This window comes from Tachysurus fulvidraco, chromosome 9, assembly GCF_022655615.1.
Source record: "Tachysurus fulvidraco isolate hzauxx_2018 chromosome 9, HZAU_PFXX_2.0, whole genome shotgun sequence".
Taxonomy (NCBI): domain Eukaryota; kingdom Metazoa; phylum Chordata; class Actinopteri; order Siluriformes; family Bagridae; genus Tachysurus; species Tachysurus fulvidraco.
Genome location: NC_062526.1, coordinates 3,679,788 through 3,707,683, shown reverse-complemented (window position 1 = coordinate 3,707,683; position 27,896 = coordinate 3,679,788). Strand labels below are relative to the sequence as shown.

At 39.9% G+C, this 27,896-nt stretch overlaps 1 protein-coding gene across 1 annotated transcript; it reads left to right on the top strand.

Moving 5' to 3' along the window:
- Positions 1-458: 458 nt before the first annotated feature.
- prodhb (proline dehydrogenase (oxidase) 1b) lies at positions 459-26,225 on the top strand. The gene is made up of 14 exons (XM_027162965.2): positions 459-839; positions 3,419-3,627; positions 10,120-10,154; positions 14,385-14,489; positions 14,821-14,885; positions 14,995-15,111; positions 15,311-15,384; positions 16,167-16,248; positions 20,073-20,165; positions 21,095-21,241; positions 21,461-21,636; positions 21,744-21,842; positions 24,078-24,166; positions 25,388-26,225. The coding sequence occupies exons 1-14, from the start codon at positions 567-569 to the stop codon at positions 25,576-25,578; spliced, it is 1,755 nt and encodes a 584-aa protein (XP_027018766.1). The 5' UTR covers positions 459-566; the 3' UTR covers positions 25,579-26,225.
- Positions 26,226-27,896: the final 1,671 nt, after the last annotated feature.

Here is a 27,896-nt window from a genome sequence, read left to right as displayed (position 1 = left end):
TAGTTTCTTTCATCTACCTCATGAACAGTTAAATGTGTGCAATAATCTTACATTTATTTGTTACCACCTCCATCTTAGTACATCCCTACATCTCATTCTATTCTATTCTATTCTATTCTATTCTATTCTATTCTATTCTATTCTATTCTATTCTATTCTATCCAATCATCTATAGCACAACTGTGCATCCAATTTATTTATTTTTCATTTTATTTATTTGTTTTGTCTATTTGTTTATACACACGTGTATTCTGTTTTCCATTCTCATCTTATTTTTTATTTTTATTGCCTGTGTGTTGTCTCAAACCCCTTGTCTACTTGTTAGCATTAAAGCCCTTTGTCATTCTGAGCTCATCCACCACATGTGAGAGTGACGTCAGTAAACACCAGCGTCACGGATTGTGAACCAATCAGAGCGACTTGATTGTGAGGCGTGGTGTATAAATGTGTAAATAGAGGGGCGGGGCTACGAAGTTGTAAACGCGCAAGACAAGTTACTTAGGGAGGTATGTGTATATATAAGTGCGTGTGTTTTCTTTTAGCATCAGAACGCACTTAGGTGAGTAATGTCGTTCCGGAAAAGTGCCAGCTTGACAGGGTTTAATGGCTGCTTTAGACGACTGCAGATGTCGCGTGCGAGGCAGACGGAAGCTGTTCATCACCAAAAGGCGCTCGCGCATTTCCGTGGTGAGGGTCACGCGTTGTCTGGCACCGACATCCACGTTGACTTCGAGCAGACTAAAGAGGCCTACAAGAGCAAAGGCACTGCGGAGCTACTCAGAGGTCTGATAGTCCTGAAACTCTGCTCCTATGACTTCCTTGTGGATAAAAATAAAGAGGTAAAACAAGTCATGTCCTAGCATTAAAGAATTTCTATCATGCAATAATAAAATAGGATGCATTCTACAATGCTTTAACAATGCTGTGGTGTTTTAAATATACATAATATGCATGCACATTTATGCATGATATAGATAGAAATTAAACTTTATAGTGGTTTAGGTCCTTGTGCACATTCCAATCTTAAAAAAAAAAATGCATCACGTTTTATCAGAATGTCAACATGATATAAACTAATCACACATTGTCCACATACACACGTTTATCAACACCACAGCATAGACTGTTCCTGCTGAATGACTTTCTCCTGCTGCCACTGTGCTAATCATGCTGATCAAATCCCGCACCCTTTTTTTCTACTTCTAATGTCAGTCTGTTTGGAATTATCTGCTTGTCTGGAGGCTCTGTATCTGTTCCAGATAGCTCTTTGTACAGGAATGGGAACGTCATGTCACATCAGCATGTTAAATTACCATACAAAGCTGACTGGTGAGCTTTTGAAAACACAGGAAACTTCTGTGCACTGAGAAAGAAAGAAGGAAGCAATGTTGGATTTGCGTCTTTTTTTTATTACAAAGCAGATTCGTGAGATAAGGTCGTAAATCATCTATCGAATTGATCTGTTTATATAAAATATCACCTGATGAAAAAAATAGATGGCTATGTAATGGGTTGCTGTTATGACCTTTGGGCTTGGGCGTACTTAAAATCTCCATTAAAATGTTCCTTTCATGTAATGTCGTTTCCCTGATATTACCCGATTTCTATCTTTTCAGTCCCACCATGCAAGCAAAGAAACATGTTCCATGCATGATTGAGCAAGTGCCAGACACATGCTAGGAATGTAGTACAGAGAAACCAGGCTCATTTGTGAACACAGCAGCTAAGCTTAAAGCGTCTCGTGGCCGTGCTTTTAAGCACATGGTTCCTATACAGAAAAATGTTTGACATAAAGCAGTTGCCCAAGAAAGATATTTTTGCCTCCTCTTTATAGAAAACCTGGGCATGAATGCAGTGAACAAGGATTTCAATACGTGAGCAGATGTTTTCTAGAATAGCAGATATGAGGAAAAATTGAGGGGAGAGAATTGCCTGCAAGGCTTTAGAAATTTTTCTTGGAAACTGTAGAGTACTAAACGATCCAACCGGATGATCCAATCCCTTCACGAGTACAAAAACAGGCATGAGATCCAACATAATAGTAATTCACAATAATAAGACTAGAAATCTTTATTTTGCTTATTGTAAATGGACCGTTTATGTATTTTGTTGTCGTTGTGGATAATTTTTTTTTAACTTCAAATAACTAAGCTTCTATATAATATTATAAAATATATTAAATTGTTAAAAAAAATTTAATATTCAATTTTATTTGTATAGCACTATTAACACTGTACATTGTCTTAATACAACTTTACAGAACAAGAAATGTAGTACAAAAAAGTTCAAGATTCATATGAAACTTTATTTACATTTATCCCTAATGAGGAAGCCTGAGGCGAAAGTGGTGAGGAAAAACTCCCTTAGATAGAAGAGGAAGAATCCTTGAGAGGAACCAGACTCAAAAAGAAACCTCATCCTCATTTGGGTGACACTGGAGGGTGTGATTATAAACTGTTATAAACACCAGAGAGTGTTATTATGAATCATGTCCTTTCTACAGTTATATACAGTCTGACAATTGTGTATTGATGAGGAGGTTGTTGTCCTCAGAGAACCAATGTAGTTGGAATCGTTTCTTTGAATATTCAAAATGAAACGAAATCCAACTGGAACTGGTAGATGCCTCAGGATCCTCACAGGGTTGATCTTTTCTCACTGAAGGTCCAACATCTTCATGAAGCAGAACACAACTGGAGGTTGTACAATCTCTGACTGTTTAATAATGTGGATTTGATCAGATCTACTGGAGCACAAGGTTATGCGGTGTGTTATGTGTACGCCTGGCTGAAGAAATACGTCTTTAATCTACATTTAAACTGGGAAAGTGTGTCTGAACCCTGAACACTGTCAGGAAAGCTATCTTAAGGTTTAGGCACTAAATTCGAAAACGCTCTGCTTTTAGTAGAGTAGATATTCTGGGAACTAACAGAAGCCCCTGCTACTTACCACCCTCTTTTACTTTATGCCTTCACAATGATTTAAAAAGTAACGATGGCCATGACGTGTCATAGCTTGCTCAATGAAACTGTAATTAGAAAGTGAAAAAAAAAATATTGATCCGTTTTTAGTTGTCATGAAGTGCTACAACCATTACGCAAACTTATGTCAACAAACGTCTGGACGGAGGTGTTACATCAATCTAATTTCAATGTAGACTAAATTGATCTTTGTGGCAGTTTGAATAATCCATCAGAAAAGGTTTTATTTAGGTTTTTACTGGATTATTAATCACTATATTCTGTATGATAGAGAAACCTATAGGTATACACACCAGACATGATGTGAATTATAACATTTAGGACCAATTCAGCACTAAAAACAAAAAAACCCTCAAATGTCTAACCGAAGTCTTTAACAAAATCAAAAATCTCTAACCAAGTAACTTTCCAAAATGTCTCCCATTCCTTCCTGACAGATAATGGACCTGAGCAAGAAGCTGCTGGGTCAGAGGTTGTTTGAGAAACTGATGAAAATGACATTCTACGGTCAGTTTGTGGCAGGAGAAGATCATCAATCCATCAAACCCCTAATTCGGAAGAACAGGGCTTTCGGAGTGGGAGCCGTGCTGGACTACTGCGTGGAGGAAGACCTGACGAAGGAAGATTCTGAGACAAAAGAAATGGAGTAAGTGATTATCATATGATTGTTTATATCATAGTTCAGTAGTTGAGTTTATACTCGTGCCTAGGAAAGTGACATGTGTTCAGAATCATGCAAGCTTGATCAGATGATGTCCTTGGACTGATGCCATTTTAGACAGTTTGGGATACAAAAACACGGATGCCTCAGTGGTCGACTTTAGGAAGTAACAAGCTAACTATGATGCTAGCTATCCAGCTAATTATGATTAGAGATGCATATTTTCTTCCTTAGACAATGAAAAATAAAGTTTAGTGTTAAAGATTTCACAAGCGAAGCAAAAACTTGTGGTGAAATGAACTTTCCCTACATGTCCGAACAGCTGAGTCACTGGATATTTTAAGATCACGAGCTAAGACCTTTCTCTTCCTGAAACACTTAAACTAGCACTTTTTCCCTGTTTGTGTTATTTGTATATTAATTATTCACCAAAAACAAGCTTGAACAGTGTTTTAGGTTGATGGTACAGTATAATACGTCTGGCCTAGTGAACCAGTGTTAATGTATTCACTGATAGAGACTTAAAAGTAAATATAATCAAGAATTCACTAGTTCACAAGTAGGAATTGTGTAGTTTTTTCAACATTGCACAGTTTTCCGTATTGAGTCTTTATTCCATTACACACGCTTGTCCCGGTGTCGTTAACCAGCTAGACAGCCGTCTTTCAGTTCCACACAGAGTTTGTAAACAAGACCCATCCTGTTCTCCCTCAGACTGCATAGCAACAAGCATCTGATTGGCTGCTCAAATTTGACCAATAGGGGAAAGGTACAAAGACATGACAGTTGCATAGCAGATTTTTTATTTTTTTATTTTTTTATATATCATGAAATCTCTCTGTCAAACATTGAAAACAGTGACGAGTGCCATCGTTGTACAAACACAAGCATGACACCTTTATTGTTTTTATTATTTTTAACTTATATGTAGGCAATTTTTGTATTGGTATTGTGTGTGTGTGTGTGATTGTGTGTGATTTGTTATACTATCTGTTGCACAACGAATTGCCCCATTTGGGGGACAAATAAAGAATTTGAACTTCAACTTGTACATCAGAGTACAGGGTGTCTCCAATGTCTCTATATGCAGGTGTGTGTGTGTGTGTGATTGTGAGTGTGTGATTGTGAGTGTGTGATTGTGAGTGTGCGAGTGTGTGTGTGTGTGTGTGTGTGTGTGTGTGTGTGTGAGTGAGAGAGAGAGAGAGATTACACCAAAATGGCAATCATGTAGGCTGCTAAACAATTTTTTTTTTTTTTTTTTTTACATTTTGCTTCTTTCTGGACAATTTTAGAATGTCCTTTACACTAGATTAGACTTTTAGTGTGGATTTCAATCAGATATTTACAGATACTGTAAATTTTATTAAAACACATAATCTGCTTTAATGCACAGTTAACAACGAACAGGGACCGACGCAGCAGCACACAGCAGATTTGGGATTAATCGGAATGTTTGCCTGCTTCATTTGATTTGCGCAAAAAAAAAAAAAAAAAGCTTCGGAAATCCCTCCAGTGCGAGTCAGCTTTTAATCCAAAAACAGGAAATATGAGCTTTATATAATTTACCTTTTTTTTTTTTTTAAATTGAGCAACATGGAACATCTGGCAATGCGTCATCTTCCAGTATTATTAGTTAATAGACAAACTCATGATTCAAGCAAAAATTTTAAAACTGAGGAAAAAACCCCAAAAAAAAGTGTAGCCGTCAAGTTTTATTTCCTCTTCTATTCTTGTTTATGTTCCATTAATCAAAATTATGTCTAGTTTTCGGTTTAGATTTCTTTCACTTCTTTTTTTTTGCATTTTCTACATTGCTAACATAATACTTACTGTCCTCATTATATGGTTCTACTGGCAAATAATGACCTTTTTTTAAGAAATAATAAAAGGTTAAGGGATACCTGCATTGTGGAAATTGTAAACATTTATCATATCAAGCATTTTAAATAATAATTTAATGTAATACCAAGAAATATTGTTATTGCTAAATCAATTGTTTTTTTTTTATCTTACTTTTTTTTATTAAAAAAATACTACAGCATTGGTGGTAATACATATCCCAGATGTATTGAGTATATGCAGTGTGGAAATTCGATATATTTATTATTTTATGTAGTTATATATAGCTACTGTATATACAGCCCTTGCTCTAATTAAAGAATGAGAAATAAGAGATTTGATGTACACAGTGTGTAGACTTAAATAATTCTTCTTGACTAATATTTAATCTCAGCCTTCCAGGACCTTCTTTTTCTTCGTCTGGTCACCCTCGGTCACATGTCCATCATGTTCTGATGAGCAGCTCAGGTTTGAATAGTTTTCATACCGGAGTTAGAAGCTCTAACGTCTAGTGTTAAGAAACGCTGATCTCATCCATGTTCTAACGCTTACAGCAGGTGTGTGTGTGTGTGTGTGAGAGAGTGAGAGAGACGGTGGTGGTTCTGCATATGGCAAGAGGCAGCAGTTATGGGCCATTATGAAGATTCCTCTGTTTTTGTGTGCGCCTGACACACCATTACACACCAATAACGCTGGAAGTTCAGACGGATAATCTGTATCGGGACGAACGGGTTCTCAGGACGTGTTTCGGATGATTTGAGGCTAACAGACAAACTGTAACACTATCCTCAGATCAAAAACAGTCAGGGTTTCAAATTAGTACTCACAGCTGGAGGGCTTGGGGAGTAAATAAAGAACTGGCACATGATTGGTCAGGCTAGTCAAGGCACATTGTGCTTGATTGGCTGAAATGAACTCTGTTCTCTCTCACACTCACACACACACACACACACACACACACACACACACACACACACACACACTTTGTGAAATTCAGTCACATGGTGCACGTTAGGCCTCTGAGCGATCGAGGATGTAGTATCTGTTTTCACTGAGGAGCACTTTCTGGGTTTTTTTTTCTCCTTCCTGTGAGCCTGCAGTAGTCTAAATGTGGTGTTTATCGATCTTAAAGCTGCAGTCTAGAGGTTTTAAAATCGTTCCTAGATTAACATCAACCTAGAAAATCCCTGATTGATGATATTACGATGCTGTGTGAACGTTTTCTGCGGCCGAATATAAAAAGCGCCATGTGTCGGAAATTAGAAATGCTCGAATATCCAAATTAACCCAGTTCTTGTGCATTAAAGATGGTGGAGCCTCTTATATTTTTATAATAAAACGCACTTATTATTAACGTATATATCAAAAATCAATATGTACAGGTGAGAATGAATATATAAATATATTATAAATAAATTATTACAATATATAAAATACGTAATACTCGTCCTGAGTTACTAAGATCTTTAACAAAGGGTTATTTATTTATTTTTAATCATATTTACAAGTAACAGTTACAGGAATGCTGCAGAAGTAAGAGGACAAAGATTTTAAATGATGTATTTTGTGACTATTAATTGTTCACAATCTGGATCTCAAGGAAAAAAAGAAAAAAAATCAAAGCGTGAATGAATAAATGCCTCATAAATTCAATATGTACAGGTGAGTACATATTGTACGTGTGTACGTGTGTATATTGTTTACATTAATTATTTTTTATTTATTTTATGTATATTTTCTGTTGTGTCGCCACTAAGTCTCGTCAGCGGAAACGTGCATCGCTAAGAGCTTTGTTAATGTTTCTCGATTTTCCGAAGTCGACTTCGTTCGAGTGTTTTCGTTTCTGTGTTACGGATTATCCGTTTGTGACATTCACCTGATTCGGATTTGAGCCATGAGGATAGGATTTACTCTAATAAAGAAGGTGCTGTGTTGAAACACATGCGTCCCGCATCTAATAATAATAATAATAATAATAATAATAATACATTTTGTGAGTATTTCTCTCTATTTTTTCTGCATACGAATAAATAAACCCACCGACGTAGTACTTTTGTTCAACATTAATATCCCAGCACATCTGAATGCTATGTTTTTAAAGGTTAATAGAGAAGAGAAAACAATTTATAACCAAAGCATCCCACATCCAATTACAGCTGTAAATTCTCGAAGCTAATACATTTAGTCGAGGTTTTGTCTAAGAAACACACAGAGCTCAAATCTAAAAAAGAGATATGAGAGAGAACATGTTCCAGTCGGGAAATACAGGATCTGCAGCTGAATTGTGAAGGCATCGTGTGACATTACAGAAGCAGGCCTGTAGAAGGCGCTCGTCCGCCACCGTTCCACTGTGCCACTGTGAAGTCTCCACACCCGCTTGAAACCGAGCGTTTATTGGAAATGCTTTTTACGACCGCAGAAGACCCAAGCTGCCCATTGGCTAATAAAAGCTAATTTATGTTCATCATGTGTGTGTGTTTTAGAGTCTCTGCGTCTATCAGTATTGCATTACTGTCCACCCCGGTGGACTGGGTAACGACGTTACACGGAAGTGAGTGCTCAGCTTTTCAGCATTACCAAGAGTGCAATATCCAGAGGATGGAGGATGGACGATGTGGCATCAGAGGATGAGTTGGCATCCAGGACGCAGGCGGAGATGCGAGTGTAAATTTCACCTCTGTCTCGCGGTGTTATGATTTCTATTACAAATCATTCGAAAATTTTAAATGTAGCATTTCTAAGTCCTTTACATTCACATCATTTGGTACCCACCCTCATCAGGAGCGCCGTACATTTATCTCATCTTTATACTATTGAGCAATTGAGAGTTAAGGGCCTTGGTCTGGGGCCCAGCGGTGGCAGCTTTTGGTGGACCTGGGATTTAAACTCATGACCTTCTGACACAACCTGTGCACTTTACTCAATCAGTTCATAACGCTTTTAACAACACCCCTTCTCACATAGCAGCTTAGCGTATGAACGTAAAAATATCAGGATATAAATGTTTTCTAAATTTCAAATTATTCGTAAGAGTCTTTACACATAGGATTTTTAAAAACATTTTTCTAGATATTTTTCACTTTAATACCTGTAGAATTGAATGTTTATTGTAATTCTATACAATTCTATTCTTATGACAGACAGTCGTATGTTGTATCACGTTTAGTTGTGTATGTGACCAATGACATTTTAAACATTGTAAAATTCGATGCGTGTTGCTTCGGTTTCGTGACCGACAAAAACAACAACGTTGTCTCATTTCAGACCTTGATTTTATATTATTTAATTCTACACAAAAAACCCTTTTTTTTTAAATTATTTATTACACCACAGTGCAGTACAGTGTTGAAATCTCAAATCTGATTGGTCAGGTGTTGATTTGTTTGTTCTAGTTTAAATCATTTTCTGAGAAAAAAAAGGGGGAGTTTTTATAGTGAACGAAAGTAAAAAAAAGTAATTGTTGATTAAAGGTAAATCATTGGTAAAACTATCATTTCAGATGTTTAGTCAGATGTTTGTTTAGTCAGATGTTTGTTTAGTCAGATGTTTCTTTAGTATTTATTGAAGCAGTCTCCAGTGTTTGAACCTGAGTGTGTAAGAGTGTTTTTTTTTTCTCTCACTTTCTCGATTTTATGAATTCGACGAGAGAGAAGAAGAGTGAAGCTCGGTGTGAAGATGATTGTTCCGAGCTGCTTGTTAAGTCACATGTATATAAAAATTTTAGGTGATTTTGTGGCTCATGCTAGTCATTTAAAAAAGGTTTCTGATGAGTGGATTGAGTGATGTAGAGTGAAGCGTGATCCGTTCACATAAAACAGCTCCAGTGTGAAATCTCACCTGGATGTTGTTGCTGATGATGATGAAGAGATCTACAATAGAATTACAGTTTGAGTCTCAGCTCAGGGTTTGAGTCTGTAGTTTTTAATCCATGTAAGAACAGAGCAAACTCTGAAACCGTGTTTATTCATGCTCGGGTTCTGAAATGGGACGAGAACGCGAGCCGAGCAGGAAGAAATAGAAAACCAGCGTGATCATACAGGTGAGAAACCGGTTGCCATGACAACGCTGCTTCAAAACGCATTACCCACAGGGGAAGCAGGGTGTTCCAGGAGGCAGGGGGTGATGTATTCTGATGTTTATATGAATATTTTTTTTTTACAAAAGATAGCGATAGAATTCTGCTTTTTTTTATTATTATTCTGACCTGTTCGACACAGCAGAATGCCTGACAAGATAGTAGTAGTAGTAGTAATAATAATAATAATAATTTTTAGAGCGTTTCTAAATGTTCGTTATTGTCATGAAAAATAATTAAATTGTTTGATTCTGTGTCGTTACTTTATGTTCCCATCACTAATCCCCCGTAAAACATCCATCAAAACTAATTTTAATAAACAAATAAGTAAATAAATAAATAAATATCCCTCTTTGCTTTTTCTTGCTTTTCTGAATTAATTTTTTGTATTTTTTTATGCTGTTACACCGCTACAAGGTCGCTTTAACCTGAATTTAGTATTTTTATTATTGTTATCACTATCATTTCTGTGCTCATGCTAATTTTTTCCCTCTGACATTATTAGAACTAGCGCGATTGTTCTATTCATTCTTTTTTTGTCTTTCTGTCTTTTTCTTTTTTAGATCGTGTGCGTCAGTGTCAGAAAAAGAAAACCCTGGTGAGTACGTCTCCTAATGTCACCTGCGTCAGGTGCTCGTAAAAGCTTACAAGAGGATTTGTAAGGATTTACTAAGATGAAGATTTACTGCATGAAGAGAAACTGTGAATGAACTCAGAGTAAAAGGGGATATTTAAATTAAATCTAAAAAAATAAATAAATAGAACTTTACTTTTTTTTCAGTCCAAATCGCTTTCAAAAATAAACAAACAAACAAATAAATAAATCGATAAATAAATTCAGAAAAGCAAGAAAAAGTAAAGGGGGATATTTGTTTGTTTGTTTGTTTGTTTGTTTGTTTATTAAAATTAGTTGGTTTTTTTTGCCATCATGGGTAAATTTAATGTAAAAAAAATTTAACATTCCTTTATTTATTCCATTTTTGTTTCAGTCCAAATCGCTTTCAAAAACAAACAAACAAACAAACAAATAAATAAATAAATAAATAGATAGATAAATAAATTCAGAAAAGCAAGAAAAAGTAAAGGGGGATATTTGTTTGTTTGTTTGTTTGTTTGTTTATTAAAATTAGTTGTTTTTTTGCCATCATGGGTAAATTTAATGTGAAAAAATGTAACATTCCTTTATTTATTCCATTTTTTTCAGTGCAAATAGCTTTCAATATAAAATAAAAAAATTTAGAAAAAAATATTCCACTCGGGTGTAAATTAACCCCAGCGAGATGGAGATCAGAGTGCGGCGGGAAAATGAACGACGTTATCGAGCGAGCCGAGCGTCAGTCACTTTACTAGACGTTAAAGCCGAGCGATTGTAACGACGCTAAATTGGACGATTACCGAGTTTATCCAGCGAGTGTTTTCTGTCAGTTTTCTCACAGCACAGCTTCAACACAGCCTGATACCGATATCACACACAGTCGTCGTGACGTCCAGTAGAGACGTCTGTCGACCTCTGAGCATTTTATTCAGTGCCGCGCTCACGGCGTCACTGATTAGAATGAATAAACCCGTAAAACTCCATCAAACAAAAAATCCTGATAGAAATTCTGCTTTAAATCATCGAGGTTTCGAGGATTTTTCAGAATGATGCAGATATTTGTTTTTCATCAGATTTGTTTGAATACAGATCTGAGAAAGAGAAAGGTCTCAACACTTCACGTCTTCACTGGGGGGAGTTTACAAGAAGAAACTTGGGCTTGTGATTTTTTTTTTTTTTTTTTTTAACAAATTCAAACTCCAGCTCCGAGCTTGGCCTCAGTAACCCCAAAGAAATTGTTTTGGCCCTTCAGTTTTGAAAAGAGAAACATGTCGCTTTTATAGAAAGGGGGGAAAAAAAAAACTTTATTTGCTCAGGATTAACTTCAGGTCTTGATGATGTAGACTGTTTGTGTGTGTGTGTGTTTGTGTGTGTGTGTGTGTGTGTGTGTGTGTGTGTGTGTGTGTGTGTGTGTGTGATCGGTTTCCTTGATTGTCAGGACATATTGGTCCTAACAGTAGACAAACACAAACACATGAACAAACACAGGTTTGCACACAAAGTTGTGCAAAACACAATCACACACACACACACATACACAGGTGCAAACACACAAAGACACACACAAACACACACACAGATACAGGTGCGAACACACATAGACAGACACACACACACACACACACACACACTCAGACGTTTGCACACACACACATGCAAATACACAAAGACAGAGACACACACACAGGTGCAGACACACAAAGACAGACACACACACAAACACACACACAGATATAGGTGCAAACACACATAGACAGACACATTCAGATGTTTACACACACACAGGTGCAAACACAAAGACAGAAACACACACTCAGATGTGTACACACACAGAGGTGCAAACACACATAGACAGAGACACACACTCAGATGTGTACAAACACACACACAGGTGCAAACACACAAAGACAGAAACACACACTCAGATGTGTACACACACACACACACAGGTGCAAACACACAAAGACAGAAACACACACTCAGATGTGTACACACACACACACACACACACACACAGGTGGAAACACACAAAGACAGAAACACACACTCAGATGTGTACACACACACACACAGGTGCAAACACACAAAGACAGAAACACACACTTAGATGTGTACACACACACACACACACACACACACAGGTGCAAACACACAAAGACAGAAACACACACTTAGATGTGTACACACACACACACACACACAGGTGGAAACACACAAAGACAGAGACACACACTCACATGTGTACACACACAGGTGCAAACACACAAAGACAGAAACACACACTCACATGTGTACACACACACAGGTGCAAACACACAAAGACAGAAACACACACTCACATGTGTACACACACACAGGTGCAAACACACAAAGACAGAAACACACACTCACATGTGTACACACACACAGGTGCAAACACACAAAGACAGAGACACACACTCACATGTGTACACACACAGGTGCAAACACACAAAGACAAAGACACACACTCACATGTGTACACACACAGGTGCAAACACACAAAGACAAAGACACACACTCAGACATGTACTCAGGCATGTACACACACACATACACACACACACACACACACACACACACACACACACACACACACACACACACACACACATTTATTGGCATAATTATTCCAGTGACACAAAAAGCTAAAAGTAGTTAATAAATGATGTACTACAGTAAGTCTTTGTCATGAGTATCCTTATGGGGACATCTGAGCCTCATTAAAACACACACACACACACACACACACACCCACACACACACACACACACACACACCCACGTAAACACACGTGTACTCTGACGCGCATGATACGCAGTTATTGATTTAGAGATATTGAGAACATACTTTTGTACTCACAGCTGTTTGTTGACACAGCTTGTAATAAAAGATGAGCGGAGGAGGGAAAGCGAATCAGAGAGAGACGTGATACACAGCACAAACACACACAGCTCTGCTTCCTCTCAAATGTAGTAAACACACCATATTGTGATTGAGAGCCTGCGGCCTATTTCATACTTGATTCTTTGAATTAAAGTCAAGACTTTGGAGTGAGATTATATTTGCCCAAGATGCCGAATTCGGCTGGTATTTTCACCTCCACGTAACTCATATCTTTAAGTACTTACTTCTCTGATTAGGTACGGTACACCTTAACCTGGGATGTGTGGGCGGGGTTTATGGTACACCTTAACCTGGGATGTGTGGGCGGGGTTTATGGTACACCTTAACCTGGGATGTGTGGGCGGGGTTTATGGTACACCTTAACCTGGGATGTGTGGGCGGGGTTTATGGTACACCTTAACCTGGGATGTGTGGGTGGGGTTTATGGTACACCTTAACCTGGGATGTGTGGGCGGGGTTTATGGTACACCTTAACCTGGGATGTGTGGGCGGGGTTTATGGTACACCTTAACCTGGGATGTGTGGGCGGGGTTTATGGTACATCTTAACCTGGGATGTGTGGGCGGGGTTTATGGTACACCTTAACCTGGGATGTGTGGGCGGGGTTTATTGTACACCTTAACCTTGGATTTGTGGGCGGGGTTTATGGTACATCTTAACCTGGGATGTGTGGGCGGGGTTTATGGTACACCTTAACCTGGGATGTGTGGGCGGGGTTTATGGTACACCTTAACCTGGGATGTGTGGGCGGGGTTTATGGTACACCTTAACCTGGGATGTGTGGGCGGGGTTTATGGTACACGTGAAACGGGTGTGTGGGCGGGGTTTATGGTACACGTGAAACTGGGATGTGTGGGCGGGGTTTATGTTACATGTCAAACTGGGATGTGTGGGCGGGGTTTATGGTACACGTGAAACTGGGATGTGTGGGCGGGGTTTATGGTACACGTGAAACTGGGATGTGTGGGCGGGGTTTATGGTACACGTGAAACTGGGATGTGTGGGCGGGGTTTATGGTACACGTGAAACTGGGATGTGTGGGCGGGGTTTATGGTACACGTGAAACTGGGATGTGTGGGCGGGGTTTATGGTACATGTCAAACTGGGATGTGTGGGCGGGGTTTATGGTACACGTGAAACTGGGATCTGTGGGCGGGGTTTATGGTACACGTGAAACTGGGATGTGTGGGCGGGGTTTATGATTAGTCAGATAGAGTAATAATGAAATAAAAAATACTTCCATCCCTGTAGCACTCTGGTGCTGAAGACATTTCTTTAAAGATCTGCTATATTTATTGATGTTCACAGCCCATCGCAGGGACGGTGTAACGAGCCCTCACACGTATTTCTACGACGACGAAGTCAAATGTGACCAGCACATGGAGACGTTTCTCAAGTGCATCATGGCATCAGGTGAGAAATAAGTTCAACAAATAAAAAAGGCATTACTCTTAGTGTGTGGCACAAATTGTAAGTTAAAAGGGATGAAAAAAATATCTGGGGGAAAAAACCCCTGAAAAAGTCACATTACTTTTACATGCAGTGGGAATGAGGCCCAAATGTGGCCTTATGCATCAGAGATTATCTATCTATCTATCTATCTATCTATCTATCTATCTATCTATCTATCTATCTATCTGTCTGTCTGTCTGTCTGTCTGTCTGTCTGTCTGTCTGTCTGTCTGTCTGTCTGTCTATCTATCTATCTATCTATCTATCTATCTATCTATCTATCTATCACTCAGGTGGAAGTTCAGAGGACGGTTTCTCTGCCATTAAGATGACCGCACTGGGACGCCCACAGTTCCTGGTAAGACAGAGATATACAGTATATTCCCTAAAAAAAAAACATACCTGGAAAGATCGCTGTGAATCTGAGGATCCTTGTTTTGTTTTTTTTTCCCTGCCTTGTCATCTAGCTGCAATTTTCTGAGGTGCTGATGAAATGGAAACGTTTCTTCAGCCTCCTGGCGACGCAGCAGGGGAAAGACGGCCAAGAGGTGCTGGAGAGGAAACTGGACCTCGAGCAGCTGCAGGTAAAGACGTGGCTCGTGCTCATGCCGAGCGAACATCTGAATATAGCGGGCAGCAGATTGACTATAATCCAGAATATGTGGTGAAAAAAGTCTGAATCAGACTTTTCCTCTCTTTTTTTGGGTTTCAGCACAAATTAATACTCTGTGCCTATTAAGATTTTGTGACGTCGTGTGATCACGCACCACTTTTCTCCCGTAGACTTTTCTGAAACAGATGGGAGGCAAAGGCGACATCCAGGACTGGTTCACCAACGAGAAGCTGTGCTCGTCAGGGTGAGAAACAACTGAATTCCCAAGCATCCGTCATTACAACCCATTAAAAAAAGAAAGAGGGTCAGCCTTGTACACACGTTCTCCACTCATCACACCTACGAGTCTTTAACGAGCTCGGGCACGTCGGCCCGCTAACAAGTACACCTAAAGTGAGAAGCAGAAGAGTGTTAATTAAAAAAAAAAAGGTTTAAGATGTCACAAAGTAAAATCTTTTTTTAGTCAGCGTCTTATTTTACGTGTATTAAAAATATCTGTGCATATTAAATGTGTAGCAAGGATTTCAAAGCACACTGATGTGTACCCATGTCAGGAGTGTAGATAAAGGGCTTTAATGATGATGATGATGATGATTAGAAGTTTTTTTTTTTTTGTCACGTATGCATTTTAATATCCACACATGGTGAAATTCCTTCTTTACATATACCAACTTTGGAGGTTGGGGTCAGAGCACAGGGTCAGCCATGATACAGCACCACTGGAGCAGAGAGGGTTAAGGGCCTTGCCTAAGAGCCCCACAGTGGCAGCATAGCAGTGCAGGGGCTTGAACCCTGATCCTCCAATCAACACCCCCAGAGCTTTAACCACTTGAGCTACTGACCCAGTGAAGCTACTGATGAGCCCGATTAGCATTTATGTAAATTTAGGATTTTAATATCCACACAATAACAACACATTAAAATGACATCTAGCATTTTTGTTCACATCACTAAATAATAAACATTGCAAACAAAGATGCTGCTCAGAACTCACAATGTATCCGTTTACCTTCTTGATCACAACAGCACCATCGACATTCTGGACTGGAACAGTCTGATCGACGAAAGGAACAAGATATCAGATCTTCTCATGGTGCCCAACCTTGAGGTACTGTACGAGCAACACTGATATCTTAAGTGGGGTAGAAATGAAGAGAATCATCGATTTGGTTTTGTGGTCTAATGGCCTTCAGATACCTCAGAGAAGCCATTTGACAGTTATAAGGCATCGGAAGTAATTACACTGACACGGCCTAATTACTGATACAGTTTTGTCCTCTTTCCTTTCTGAAATGGAAAAGTGCTGTCTTCTGGTTATATCAGTTGCATGTTTTCATTTGCATTTAAAATAGAACAGTTGTGAGAATCTGTTGCAGGAAGTTTTTTTTTTTTTTTTTTTTTTTTTTTTTTTACACAACACGTTAAAAGGTTAAATAAGACCAAAAAAATGGTCTTACCTGAAATCAAAAATCACTTATTAGGAAATGTCATATATCAAAACACTCAGCACGATGAGGGGAACTGACATCATGTGTAGCCCCGCCCCCAAAATAAGCGAAATGAAAAATTTAGCACAACATGGACATGTGACATATCAAAACACTCAGCACGATGACGGGAACTGACGTCACGTGTAGCCCCGCCCCCAAAATAAGCGAAATCAAAATTTAGCACATCATGGACATGTGACATATCAAAACACTGCACGATGAGGGGAACTTGCCACGTGCAAGCACATTCACATTTTCTTTAGGAAATGTACCGTTCTAGTTAGGAAATCTACCACACAAAAATAAAACTCGCTACATACTGTGTATATATATATATATATATATATATATATATATATATATATATATATATATATATATATATATATATATTAGCAACAGTGATGAATTTGAACATATCCTATAAAAGGCAATTTGAGCTACATATATATATATATTTCCTTTTATAGGATATGTTCAAATTCATCACTGTTCCTAATTCTTATGAAGGGTGCCAATAATTATCCAGAATAATGCAATACTACAGAGTTAAAAGGTTTTCAGACTTCATGCACAGGCTTGTTTATCCGTTCGTAGCCAGTAGTAGAAATCAAGTCCGCTGAACATTTACTTGAATAAAATTGTCCTTGCAAGAAGGTCACGTTGCGTGTGATTAACACAAGCTCCACTTTATTTTCGTGAAGGTATTCACGTACGAATGAGTCACAACCCTCGCTTTTACGTTGCGTAACCCTACATGAGTCAGCGGACCTTGACATCTATTATTAAGAACAAAAAATAATTCCTTTATAACGGAGACCCACAGATCACAACCAGGGACAGTTATATTTCTCAGAGTAGCCTCTCTTCAGTGGATTTCTATTAAAATCATGGTTTTAAGGTTTTAGAGCTGCATTTTAGAGCTTCTCATTTGGCAGCGGTTCCACAACTCGGCCTCTTCTGTCCTCACGCCAAACGCTCTTGTTGTTTCCAGAGCACTAGTTAAAGTTTAATTCACACAACTGTCTACAAAATACAACTGTCCACAAGGATGAAGTGGACACGATCAGCCATTCTCTACCCATTTAGCCAGGTTACAATTGGCAGGATACAAAAAGAACTTTTTTTTTTTGCTTTCTACAAATATAGCCAAGACCTAATTGTCTACTTTCCCCAAATGTAGCCAAGAACTGATCGGATAGGTTCCCTAAACAGCCAAGACCTGATGGGTTACATTCACCCCAAACATAGCCAAGACCTGATGGTTACATTCACCCCAAACATAGCCAAGACCTGATGGTTACATTTACCCCAAACATAGCCAAGACCTGATGGTTACATTTACCCCAAACATACCTAAGACCTGATGGTTACATTTACCCCAAACACAGCCAAGACCTGATGGGTTACATTTACCCCAAACATAGCCATTATTCATTTATATAGCACATTGTACTGCAAAAAGTGCTGCACAATATTACAAAAAGCATAAAGCAATATATATCAGACCGATTATAACAAAGAAAATTAAAACAGAAATAAAAAATAGAATACATAAAAGGGAAACCGATAAAAGATAAAATGAAATAAAATATATAAAAGCATCAAGAAACTATCTCTAAACAAGGTCTATTCTCAACGAACGCTAAATTAAAAAGATAAGTCTCAGTTTAACTGAGACTTAAAAACCTTCTAAAGTTGAGGCCTGCTGTATGTGCAAAGGGAGGCTGTTCCACAGTTTTGGGGCGACGACCATAAAAAGCTCTATCGCCCCTAGATTTTTTTGAGGAACTGGGAACTGCCTGTAGATGTTTAGATCCTGATCTCAGAGACCTAACTGGAGTATGGTTGTCCTTTAACAGGTTGGTGATATAGCTTGGGGCGATGTTGTGAAAAGCTTTAAAAACCATCAATAAAATTTTGGATACTGGACTGGAAGCCTGTGAAGAGTAGATAATACTGGAGTTATGTGTTCTCTAATTTTTGTGCCAGTTAGAAACCTAGCTGCCACATGGCTTACAATGTTACCTGTTGGGTTACATTCACCCCAAACATAGCCAAGACCTGATGGGTTACATTCACCCCAAACACAGCCAAGACCTGATGGGTTACATTCACCCCAAACATAGCCAAGACCTGATGGTTACATTTACCCCAAACATACCTAAGACCTGATGGTTACATTCACCCCAAACATAGCCAAGACCTGATGGGTTACATTCACCCCAAACATAGCCAAGACCTGATGGTTACATTCACCCCAAACACAGCCAAGACCTGATGGGTTACATTCACCCCAAACATAGCCAAGACCTGATGGGTTACATTCACCCCAAACACAGCCAAGACCTGATGGGTTACATTCACCCCAAACACAGCCAAGACCTGATGGGTTACATTCACCCCAAACATAGCCAATACCTGATGGGTTGAATTCACCCCAAACATAGCCAAGACCTGATGGGTTACATTCACCCCAAACATAGCCAAGACCTGATGGTTACATTCACCCCAAACACAGCCAAGACCTGATGGGTTACATTCACCCCAAACATAGCCAAGACCTGATGGTTACATTTACCCCAAACATACCTAAGACCTGATGGTTACATTCACCCCAAACATAGCCAAGACCTGATGGGTTACATTCACCCCAAACATAGCCAAGACCTGATGGTTACATTCACCCCAAACACAGCCAAGACCTGATGGGTTACATTCACCCCAAACATAGCCAAGACCTGATGGGTTACATTCACCCCAAACACAGCCAAGACCTGATGGGTTACATTCACCCCAAACACAGCCAAGACCTGATGGGTTACATTCACCCCAAACATAGCCAAGACCTGATGGGTTGAATTCACCCCAAACATAGCCAAGACCTGATGGGTTACATTCACCCCAAACATAGCCAAGACCTGATGGTTACATTCACCCCAAACATAGCCAAGACCTGATGGTTACATTTACCCCAAACATAGCCAAGACCTGATGGGTTACATTCACTCCAAACATAGCCAAGACCTGATGGGTTACATTTGCCAAAACACAGCCAATACCTGATTGGTCACGATCACTAAATGTAGCTGAGACCTAATTGGCCACTTTCCCCAAATGTAGCCAAGACCTGATGGGATAAGTTCCCCAAAAACTGATGAGTCACTTTCCACAAGACCTGATAGGTTACATTTGCCCCAAACACAGCCAAGACCCATCACGGTCACCAAATATAGCCAATATCTAATTGGTTTCTTTCCCCAAACATCACCAAGACCTCATTGTTTACTTTCCACAAATGTACCAAAGTCATAAATAGTGATTTTCTCCAAGCGTAGCCAAGACGTTTAAACGTTAGCCCACGGAATATATTGTGTCACCATTTTTAAATAACCGTGACTCAGCCTCATATTGAACCTTTTTCTTCTTTCTGATTGAACAGACGGGCCAGCTGGAGCCTTTGCTGAAAAAATTCACTGAGGAAGAGGAGAAGCAGATGAAGAGGATGCTTCAGAGAGTTGATGTACTTGCTAAAGTGAGTCTCGAGGAAAACAACACTCAGAGATACACACTTCCTTCACACTCGATGTGGGTCAGCAGGTCTGGTGATACTTCCACATTCTGAGCCTGACTGTTAATGCGTAATGTAATAAATAGTGACAGGCTTTCACCAGATGGTCACGGGTTCGGGGAGTACGGTCATTAAGGGTCAAATCGGGTTCAGATTTAGTCGCCACACTGACTGGTTTCTCTAGGCAAGACTTCAGCACTAGCTCTAAATTCAATTCACAAGATGAAAATAAATTATTTGAAATGATTAAAAATGTAAAAGTTCGTGGCAGATGAATTGCAGTTCCTCCGAAGAACCGAAAATGAACCGAATGAGCCGAAATAGAAATGACCCCGGGCTCAGCTCCTGACTTCAGGCAGTCGATAAATATTAACACGTTTCAGCTCCTTACTCAGCACGTATATAGTATTGGGGTCAGATTAACCGTTTTTCTTCATAATAAAAAAAAAAAAAAAAGAAGAGAAATAAAAAGATGCAATTTGAAAAATTATATCTGGCTGATATGAAGAATTAATAAATGAATTTTTTTTGTAATATAGCACATATTTAAAAAACTATTAGTTGAATTTATAATAAAGATTATATATATATAGACTATTTCTAACAAGTTTACTAATTTCATCTTTAATGAGGCTCATTTTTTTTTGCGTACAGTAAAACTGCTGTTCGAAAAACTGACAAAAAAAATAGTTTCTAACATATTTAAATTCACCTACATTATAATTTTCACATTTTCACTTTTACAATTTTCCCGAATTAGTTAATAAAATTTTATTTATCACGTTTTACGGTTATGTCTAAAGTGCTTCTGAAATGTTTAATGCTGTTTTGTGTGGTTGTTTTGTGTGTGTGTGTGTGTGTGTGTGTGTGTGTGTGTGTGTGTGTGTGTGTAGCAAGCGGTACAGAACAGTGTGAGGTTGATGGTAGATGCAGAACAAACTTATTTACAACCTGCCATCAGCCACCTGACTTTGGAGACGCAGCGCATATTTAACCGAGACAAACCGGTCGTCTTTAACACCTACCAGTGTTATCTGAAGGCGAGTTACACTGACACACACACACACACACACACACACACACACACACACACACACACACACACACACACGTAAACAAGCACACAGTCAAGCATGAAGTCACACAAATGATTCTACACTTTCACTTTAATGTTAATGGTGTATTCAGACACAAGTGATCGCACGGTTTATACGGTAATGAGCGTCTGTCATTTATTTGTATATATAATGAAAACACAGGAAGCCTACGTGAACGTGTGCATGGACGTAGAGCTGTCGAAGAGAGAGGGCTGGTGTTTCGGAGCTAAGCTCGTACGGGGTGCGTACATGCAACAAGAGAGGAGTCGAGCTCAGGAGCTCGGCTACGAAGATCCCATCAACCCGGATTACGCATCCACAAGCCGGATGTACCACAGGTGTCATATTTATGTATTGTACTGGTGATGATATCGAGGAGCAAGTTAACCGGTAAAATGTCACACGGTGTGGGAAGAATTTGAAACCCCAAACTGTATTTCTGCAGGTGTTTGGACTACGTGCTGGAGGAAATCGACAGGAACAGGAAAGCCAGTGTCATGGTGGCGTCACACAACCTAGACAGCGTGAAACACACGATCCAGAGGTAGGAATGTTGAGCCGTACACGCCGGGATATCAGAGACAGACAGATTATTCTGATCCTGATCCGTTAGCCGTTTCCGGTGAACAGAAAGTATATCAGCTCCATGTTGACGTTCTCGAAACAGAACTGTTTATCGATACTGTAGTCATTTGCAGTCGCGTTCCCATGGCAACAAGCGAACCCAAATTTTATTTTATTTTTTTTACTCTCACTGAATGTTAAACACCGAACCTCATCGGGGTTAATAACTGGGGTTCGAGAGCCGTTATATACAGTAGAGAGCCACGACATCTCGACGCAAGGAAGGACTTAGTGATGCTCGTAACGCACACGCAGGTTTTAATGCGAGTGACCGGGTACAAAAATTATTTAGGTGGATTTTAGTCTCACGCAGTTTTGCATGTGTTATCAAAAAGACTGGCCTCATGTAAACCCAGCTACCGTCTACTGTACGCATTTACGCGAGCCGTCTTTGTGATCCACCTCCTAATGAAACCGACAGACGAGTCACCTGACAGTAACGTAGGTGCTTTGAACACTCTGATATTAACCGACCCTCTGAAGGCCATCGTCCCTTACCCTGGACTCGCGGTAGTAATCTCTCACCTCCTCCCAATTTTCCGGGCGACGCATCCGTGCCTTCGTGCTTCCGTCAAATGGAACAGGAAGGATTTAATGAAATAAAACATACGTAATAGAACGTAATCAAATCTTCCCGCACGTGTTCGTCTTGGATTATGTAAGACGCCATCATGTTAGATAACATCATGTAGATTTGTTACGATCTCTGCTGAAGAAGATGACACAACTTTTGTGTTTCTCCCTAGAGAGCACTGGAGTTTGTGTGTGTGTGTGTGTGTGTGTGTGTGTGTGTGTTTAAAGGCTTTTACAGTAACCACAATTATAATTAAAGCCTTTTAATCTCTCAGCAAACACACACACACACACATCCTCTGCCCATGTCATGTCTAGACTCAGATAAAAGCATAATAGGTTTTCTTGTGTCTTTCGTGACCTTCACGGGTCCAGATTTACATGAACACACACACACACACACACACACACACACACACACACACACACACACACACACACACACTGCTGTTATGCTGTTATATATACACCTTATCTATACTTTTTTCACTCGAAGCTTCACTCCTGAAATGTCAGACTGTCGGCTAGAACACTCATCTCACCATCTATGTCTGTAGCAGAGAGCTCTTTTGTGTGTGTGTGTGTGTGTGTGTGTGTGTGTGTGTGTGTGTGTGTGTGTTTAGTAGATTGCGTTCGAGCGATCTATTCAGGCGCGACACTACGGTCAGTTAGTTTATTTAAATTAAATATAGTAGATATAGAGGTAGGACACACACACACTCACAAACGCACACACACACACACACACACACACACACACACATTAAGAGACACACTTAGGTTGTGTTAGCAGTTGATTTGTAATGCGGCTAAAGCGTAATAGATGGAATGTTGACCAGACCATAGTCCAGTATGATGTGTCCACTACACACACAAACACAAACACACACACAAACAAACACACACAAACACACGCACACACACATTAAGAGACACACTTAGGTTGTGTTAGCAGTTGATTTGTAATGTGGCTAAAGCGTAATAGATGGAATGTTGACCAGACCATAGTCCAGTATGATGTGTCTACTACACACACAGACACACACACACACACACACAAAAAAAACACACACACACTCCTTCCTCTCTCTCTCTCTCTTGTTCTCTCTCTCTCTCTCTCTCTCTCTCTCTCTCTCTCACTCACACACACACACACACACAAACACTAAGGGTGAAGTAGTTAAGCCCGAGTCTTAGCAATCAGATCCAACAATCCATCACCAGCGGCAGCTATTAGATCAAACAATTTCCGAAATAAGGCCAGTGATTGATGCTCCCCAGCGAGGGAGTTATAGTCTTTAGGGAAAAAAAAAGCTGCCGGTAATCTTATTAAACGTGGCGCCATCATTCCTTTAGGGTTCCGCTCCATTTACCAGAGCACATGTCAATGACAAAGTCAGGAGTGTTTACAAAAAGCTGATAAAACCTGCCACTCAGATTCCTGCGTGCGGCGAAGCGGTGCTTAAAGTTACGAGAACGGAAGCCGCCTGGCGAGTCCGTCAGCGTTAACGGTCGTAATAATCTCCGTCCTGTTTAACTTTGTTCTCTAATCATATTACATGCTGATTGTTTTATTTTATAGGATGAATGAAATGGGACTTGCACCGACTGACAGAAAGGTGTATTTCGGTCAGCTGCTTGGGATGTGTGACCAGATCAGCTTTCCGTTAGGTAGATACACAGACACACCACACACACACACACACACACACACACACACACACACACACACACACACACACACACACACACACTCTATGACTTTCTCCCTCTTTAATCGTGGTTTACCTAAATCAGTTTTTAAAGTCGTCTAAGCACTTCTGGAAGATATTTAAGAGTCTTCTTAATATACCATCAACACAATGTCCGTATTATTTGCAAGCCTTTGAATTCTTACCTTTACATGTTGGTCCACTTTTAACTCAAGCGTGACTTACATTACCCACAATGCCATATGCCTGCTCACACTGGTACGGTTGGATGCAGTAGATGCGGCAGAGCTTTAGTACTTTAGTCTCGTCCGGCGCACTCGAGGATATCACATGAGTTTGAGGTTTAAATAACACTGTAGTAGTACTAATAATAATAATAATAATAATAATAATAATAATAATAATGGGGGTACGGTGGTTTAGTGGTTCGCACATTTGCCTCACACCTCCAGAGTTAGGGGTTCGATTCCCGCCTCCACCTTGTGTGTGTGGAGTTTGCATGTTCTCCCTGTGCCTCGGGGGTTTCCAATGGGGAACTCCGGTTTCCTCCCCTGGACCAAAGACATGCATGGTAGGTTGATTGGCATCTCTGGAAAATTGTCCGTAGTGTATGAGTGTGTGTGAGTGAATGGGAGAGTGAGTGTGTGCCCTGTGATGGATTGGCACTCCGTCCAGGGTGTATCCTGCCTCGATGCCCGATGATGCCTGAGATAGGCACAGGCTCCCCGTGACACGAGAAGTTCGGACAAGCGGTAGAAAATGAATGAATGAATGATAATAATAATATTTCAATTTAATAATTACAAATGAATAAAGTATAAATAATTGCATAAATAATAACAGAATAATTTTAAATCAGTGCAAGTCTGTCGTTTTTATTCAGATTTTTTATTTATTTATTTTTTGCATTCCCATAAAGCTTCTGTGCAACATTATTAGAAGCGTTTTGTAAATAAAATTGAACATATTTCATATTGAAATGTAGGCTTTAGTAATATATAGTGTAGACGTAGAACTCTAAATCCAGACGTAATCTTTTTTTTATATATATAAATATTGAATATTTCATGGGATATTAAGTGTATCATCTGGGCTGATTTTACAGGTTTGATGTTCTTGGTGGGTGTGTGTGTGTGTGTGTGTGTGTGTGTGTGTGTGTGTGTGTGTGTGTGTGTTTTAGGTCAGGCAGGTTTCCCAGTGTACAAGTACGTACCGTACGGACCGGTGAACGAGGTGATCCCGTACCTGTCCCGACGTGCCCAGGAGAACCGAGGCATTATGAAAGGAGCACAGATGGAGCGCAGTCTGTTGTGGAAAGAGCTCAAACGCAGACTCACCAGCAGAGAACTGTTCCACTCGCCTTCTGTGTAAAAGACACACACTCTTATTTGCGCTTTACTCAGGAGACCTCCTCTGTCTAGGCCTGTTCTAAGTTAGACACCTACGGAGCTACTGAATAAACTTCAGGCGCATCTCGGGGGGATTTAACCACGTCTGTTTTTTCTTCACCTCCTCTCTATCCTGCCTTATTTTCTCAATTGTTACAGAGAAAGAAAAAAAAAACCATGATCCATGAATCGTATGAGTTTTTTGTGCGGTTGTATAAAATGAATTAACGATGTCACGGTGTGATGAAGAGCCGTCGCTGCTATTTTGACAATTTCAGCATGAAATTTTTTAATGATAGACTTTTTATCAATTTACAGTTACAGTTAATGCTGTGGCACATAATACATGTTACTTCCAGTGTTCGCTTACGCTACAACAAACTGTCCTTACTTTACCATGATAGGTGCATGTAGCTTGTCATGTTGCCTTGCACTGAAACTGGAGACTCCTTCCAACAAATGTTAGTCTCCTTAAAAAAACTTATAACACTTTACCGTATAGTTGTTGCTATAGTAACAGAAACGTATTAGAACATTTAAATAAATGTGTGATTTGAGTGATTTGCAGCTGAAATCACTGACAGAGCTGCTGTTATAGAAAATTAATAAACAACTTCTCACCAATCAGAACGGAGACTTATCTCAGTAATGTTCCTCAATGTCATAGAGATGGAGTTTTGGATTTAAACATCTACAGTAAGTTGCTTTGTTTGGGCTAAAAGTGGGAAAGTTCCAGAAGAGTTTTTGAAGACTTCTCAGTCGCTCCTTCTCATCGTCCTCCGTCTTTTTCCCTGTGAGAGTTTTTCTTCTTCTTCCCGTCTTTCCATCCTTCCCTCCACCTATCCTCTTCTCTCCTCGTCTCTGCCTCATTACTCTTTCCCGCTCCACTCCCACTCCCTCATCCATCTCTCCGGCACCTTTATGACGCTGAGAGGGCTCCCTAAAATGTCAGAGCGCTTGAACGGGTTTTGCAGCTAACTTTTATACCTTGCCGTCATTCATCAATAGCGACAACAATAATACAAAAAATAAACAGATAAATAAATCCGCACGACCTCTGCGGTAATAAAGAAGCCTGTCAATATTATGCTGTTAATGGTGGTTTAAATCCAAGGATAACTGCGCATTGAGGTACAGGACTGTATTGATCTACACTACAGGCCAAAAAGATGGAAGTATTTTACAACTAAGACACTTTGTCAACATCCAAAGGCAAACAGCAAGTTTATTGACATCCGCTTTAGCTAAAGACTTTCTTTTGTTCCAGAATCTTCTTTTGGTGTTCAGTGACCTTCTCTAACAAATTGTATGCATATTTGGGGATCTGCAGCCCTAAACACACTATTATAGCATATGTTTAATTAAAATCTATAATGTTTCTTTTCTTTCTTAAATGATATTTAGAAAGCTACTTTTGCTTCAAAAGATGTGTTCTGAATGAACTAAATGTTAGTGTGTTGTTCTGGTTAGTGAACCAGTCACTGGATACCATTTTATTATAATGTGCCTTAAACCATGCACAGACATGCCGTCTGTAGACTGACCACTTCTTTGCTGGAAGAAGTCGAGGCCAATTCTACACTGTGAATGAAACAGAGGCCACACGTCTTCTGGGTATAGAGGCCACACCTCTATTGGGTATAGAGGCCACACTTCTTCTGGGTGTAGAGGCCACACCTCTTCTGGGTATAGAGGCCACACGTCTTCTGGGTGTAGAGGCCACACCTCTTCTGGGTGTAGAGGCCACACGTCTTCTGGGTGTAGAGGCCACACCTCATCTGGGTGTAGAGGCCACACGTCTTCTGGGTATAGAGGCCACACGTCTTCTGGGTGTAGAGGCCAGACGTCTTCTGGGTGTAGAGGCCACACGCCTTCTGGGTGTAGAGGCCACACTTCTTCTGGGTATAGAGGCCACACTTCTTCTGGGTATAGAGGCCACACATTTTCTGGGTATAGAGGCCACACTTCTTCTGGGTATAGAGGCCACACATTTTCTGGGTATAGAGGCCACACTTCTTCTGGGTATAGAGGCCACACTTCTTCTGGGTATAGAGGCCACACATTTTCTGGGTATAGAGGCCACACTTCTTCTGGGTATAGAGGCCACACGTCTTCTGGTTATAGAGGCCACACGTCTTCTGGGTATAGAGGCCACACGTCTTCAGGGTGTAGAGGCCACACTTCTTCTGGGTATAGAGGCCACACCTCTTCTGGGTATAGAGCCCACACGTCTTCTGGGTGTAGAGGCCACACCTTTTCTCTGTGTAGAGGCCACACCTCGTCTGGGTGTAGAGGCCACAT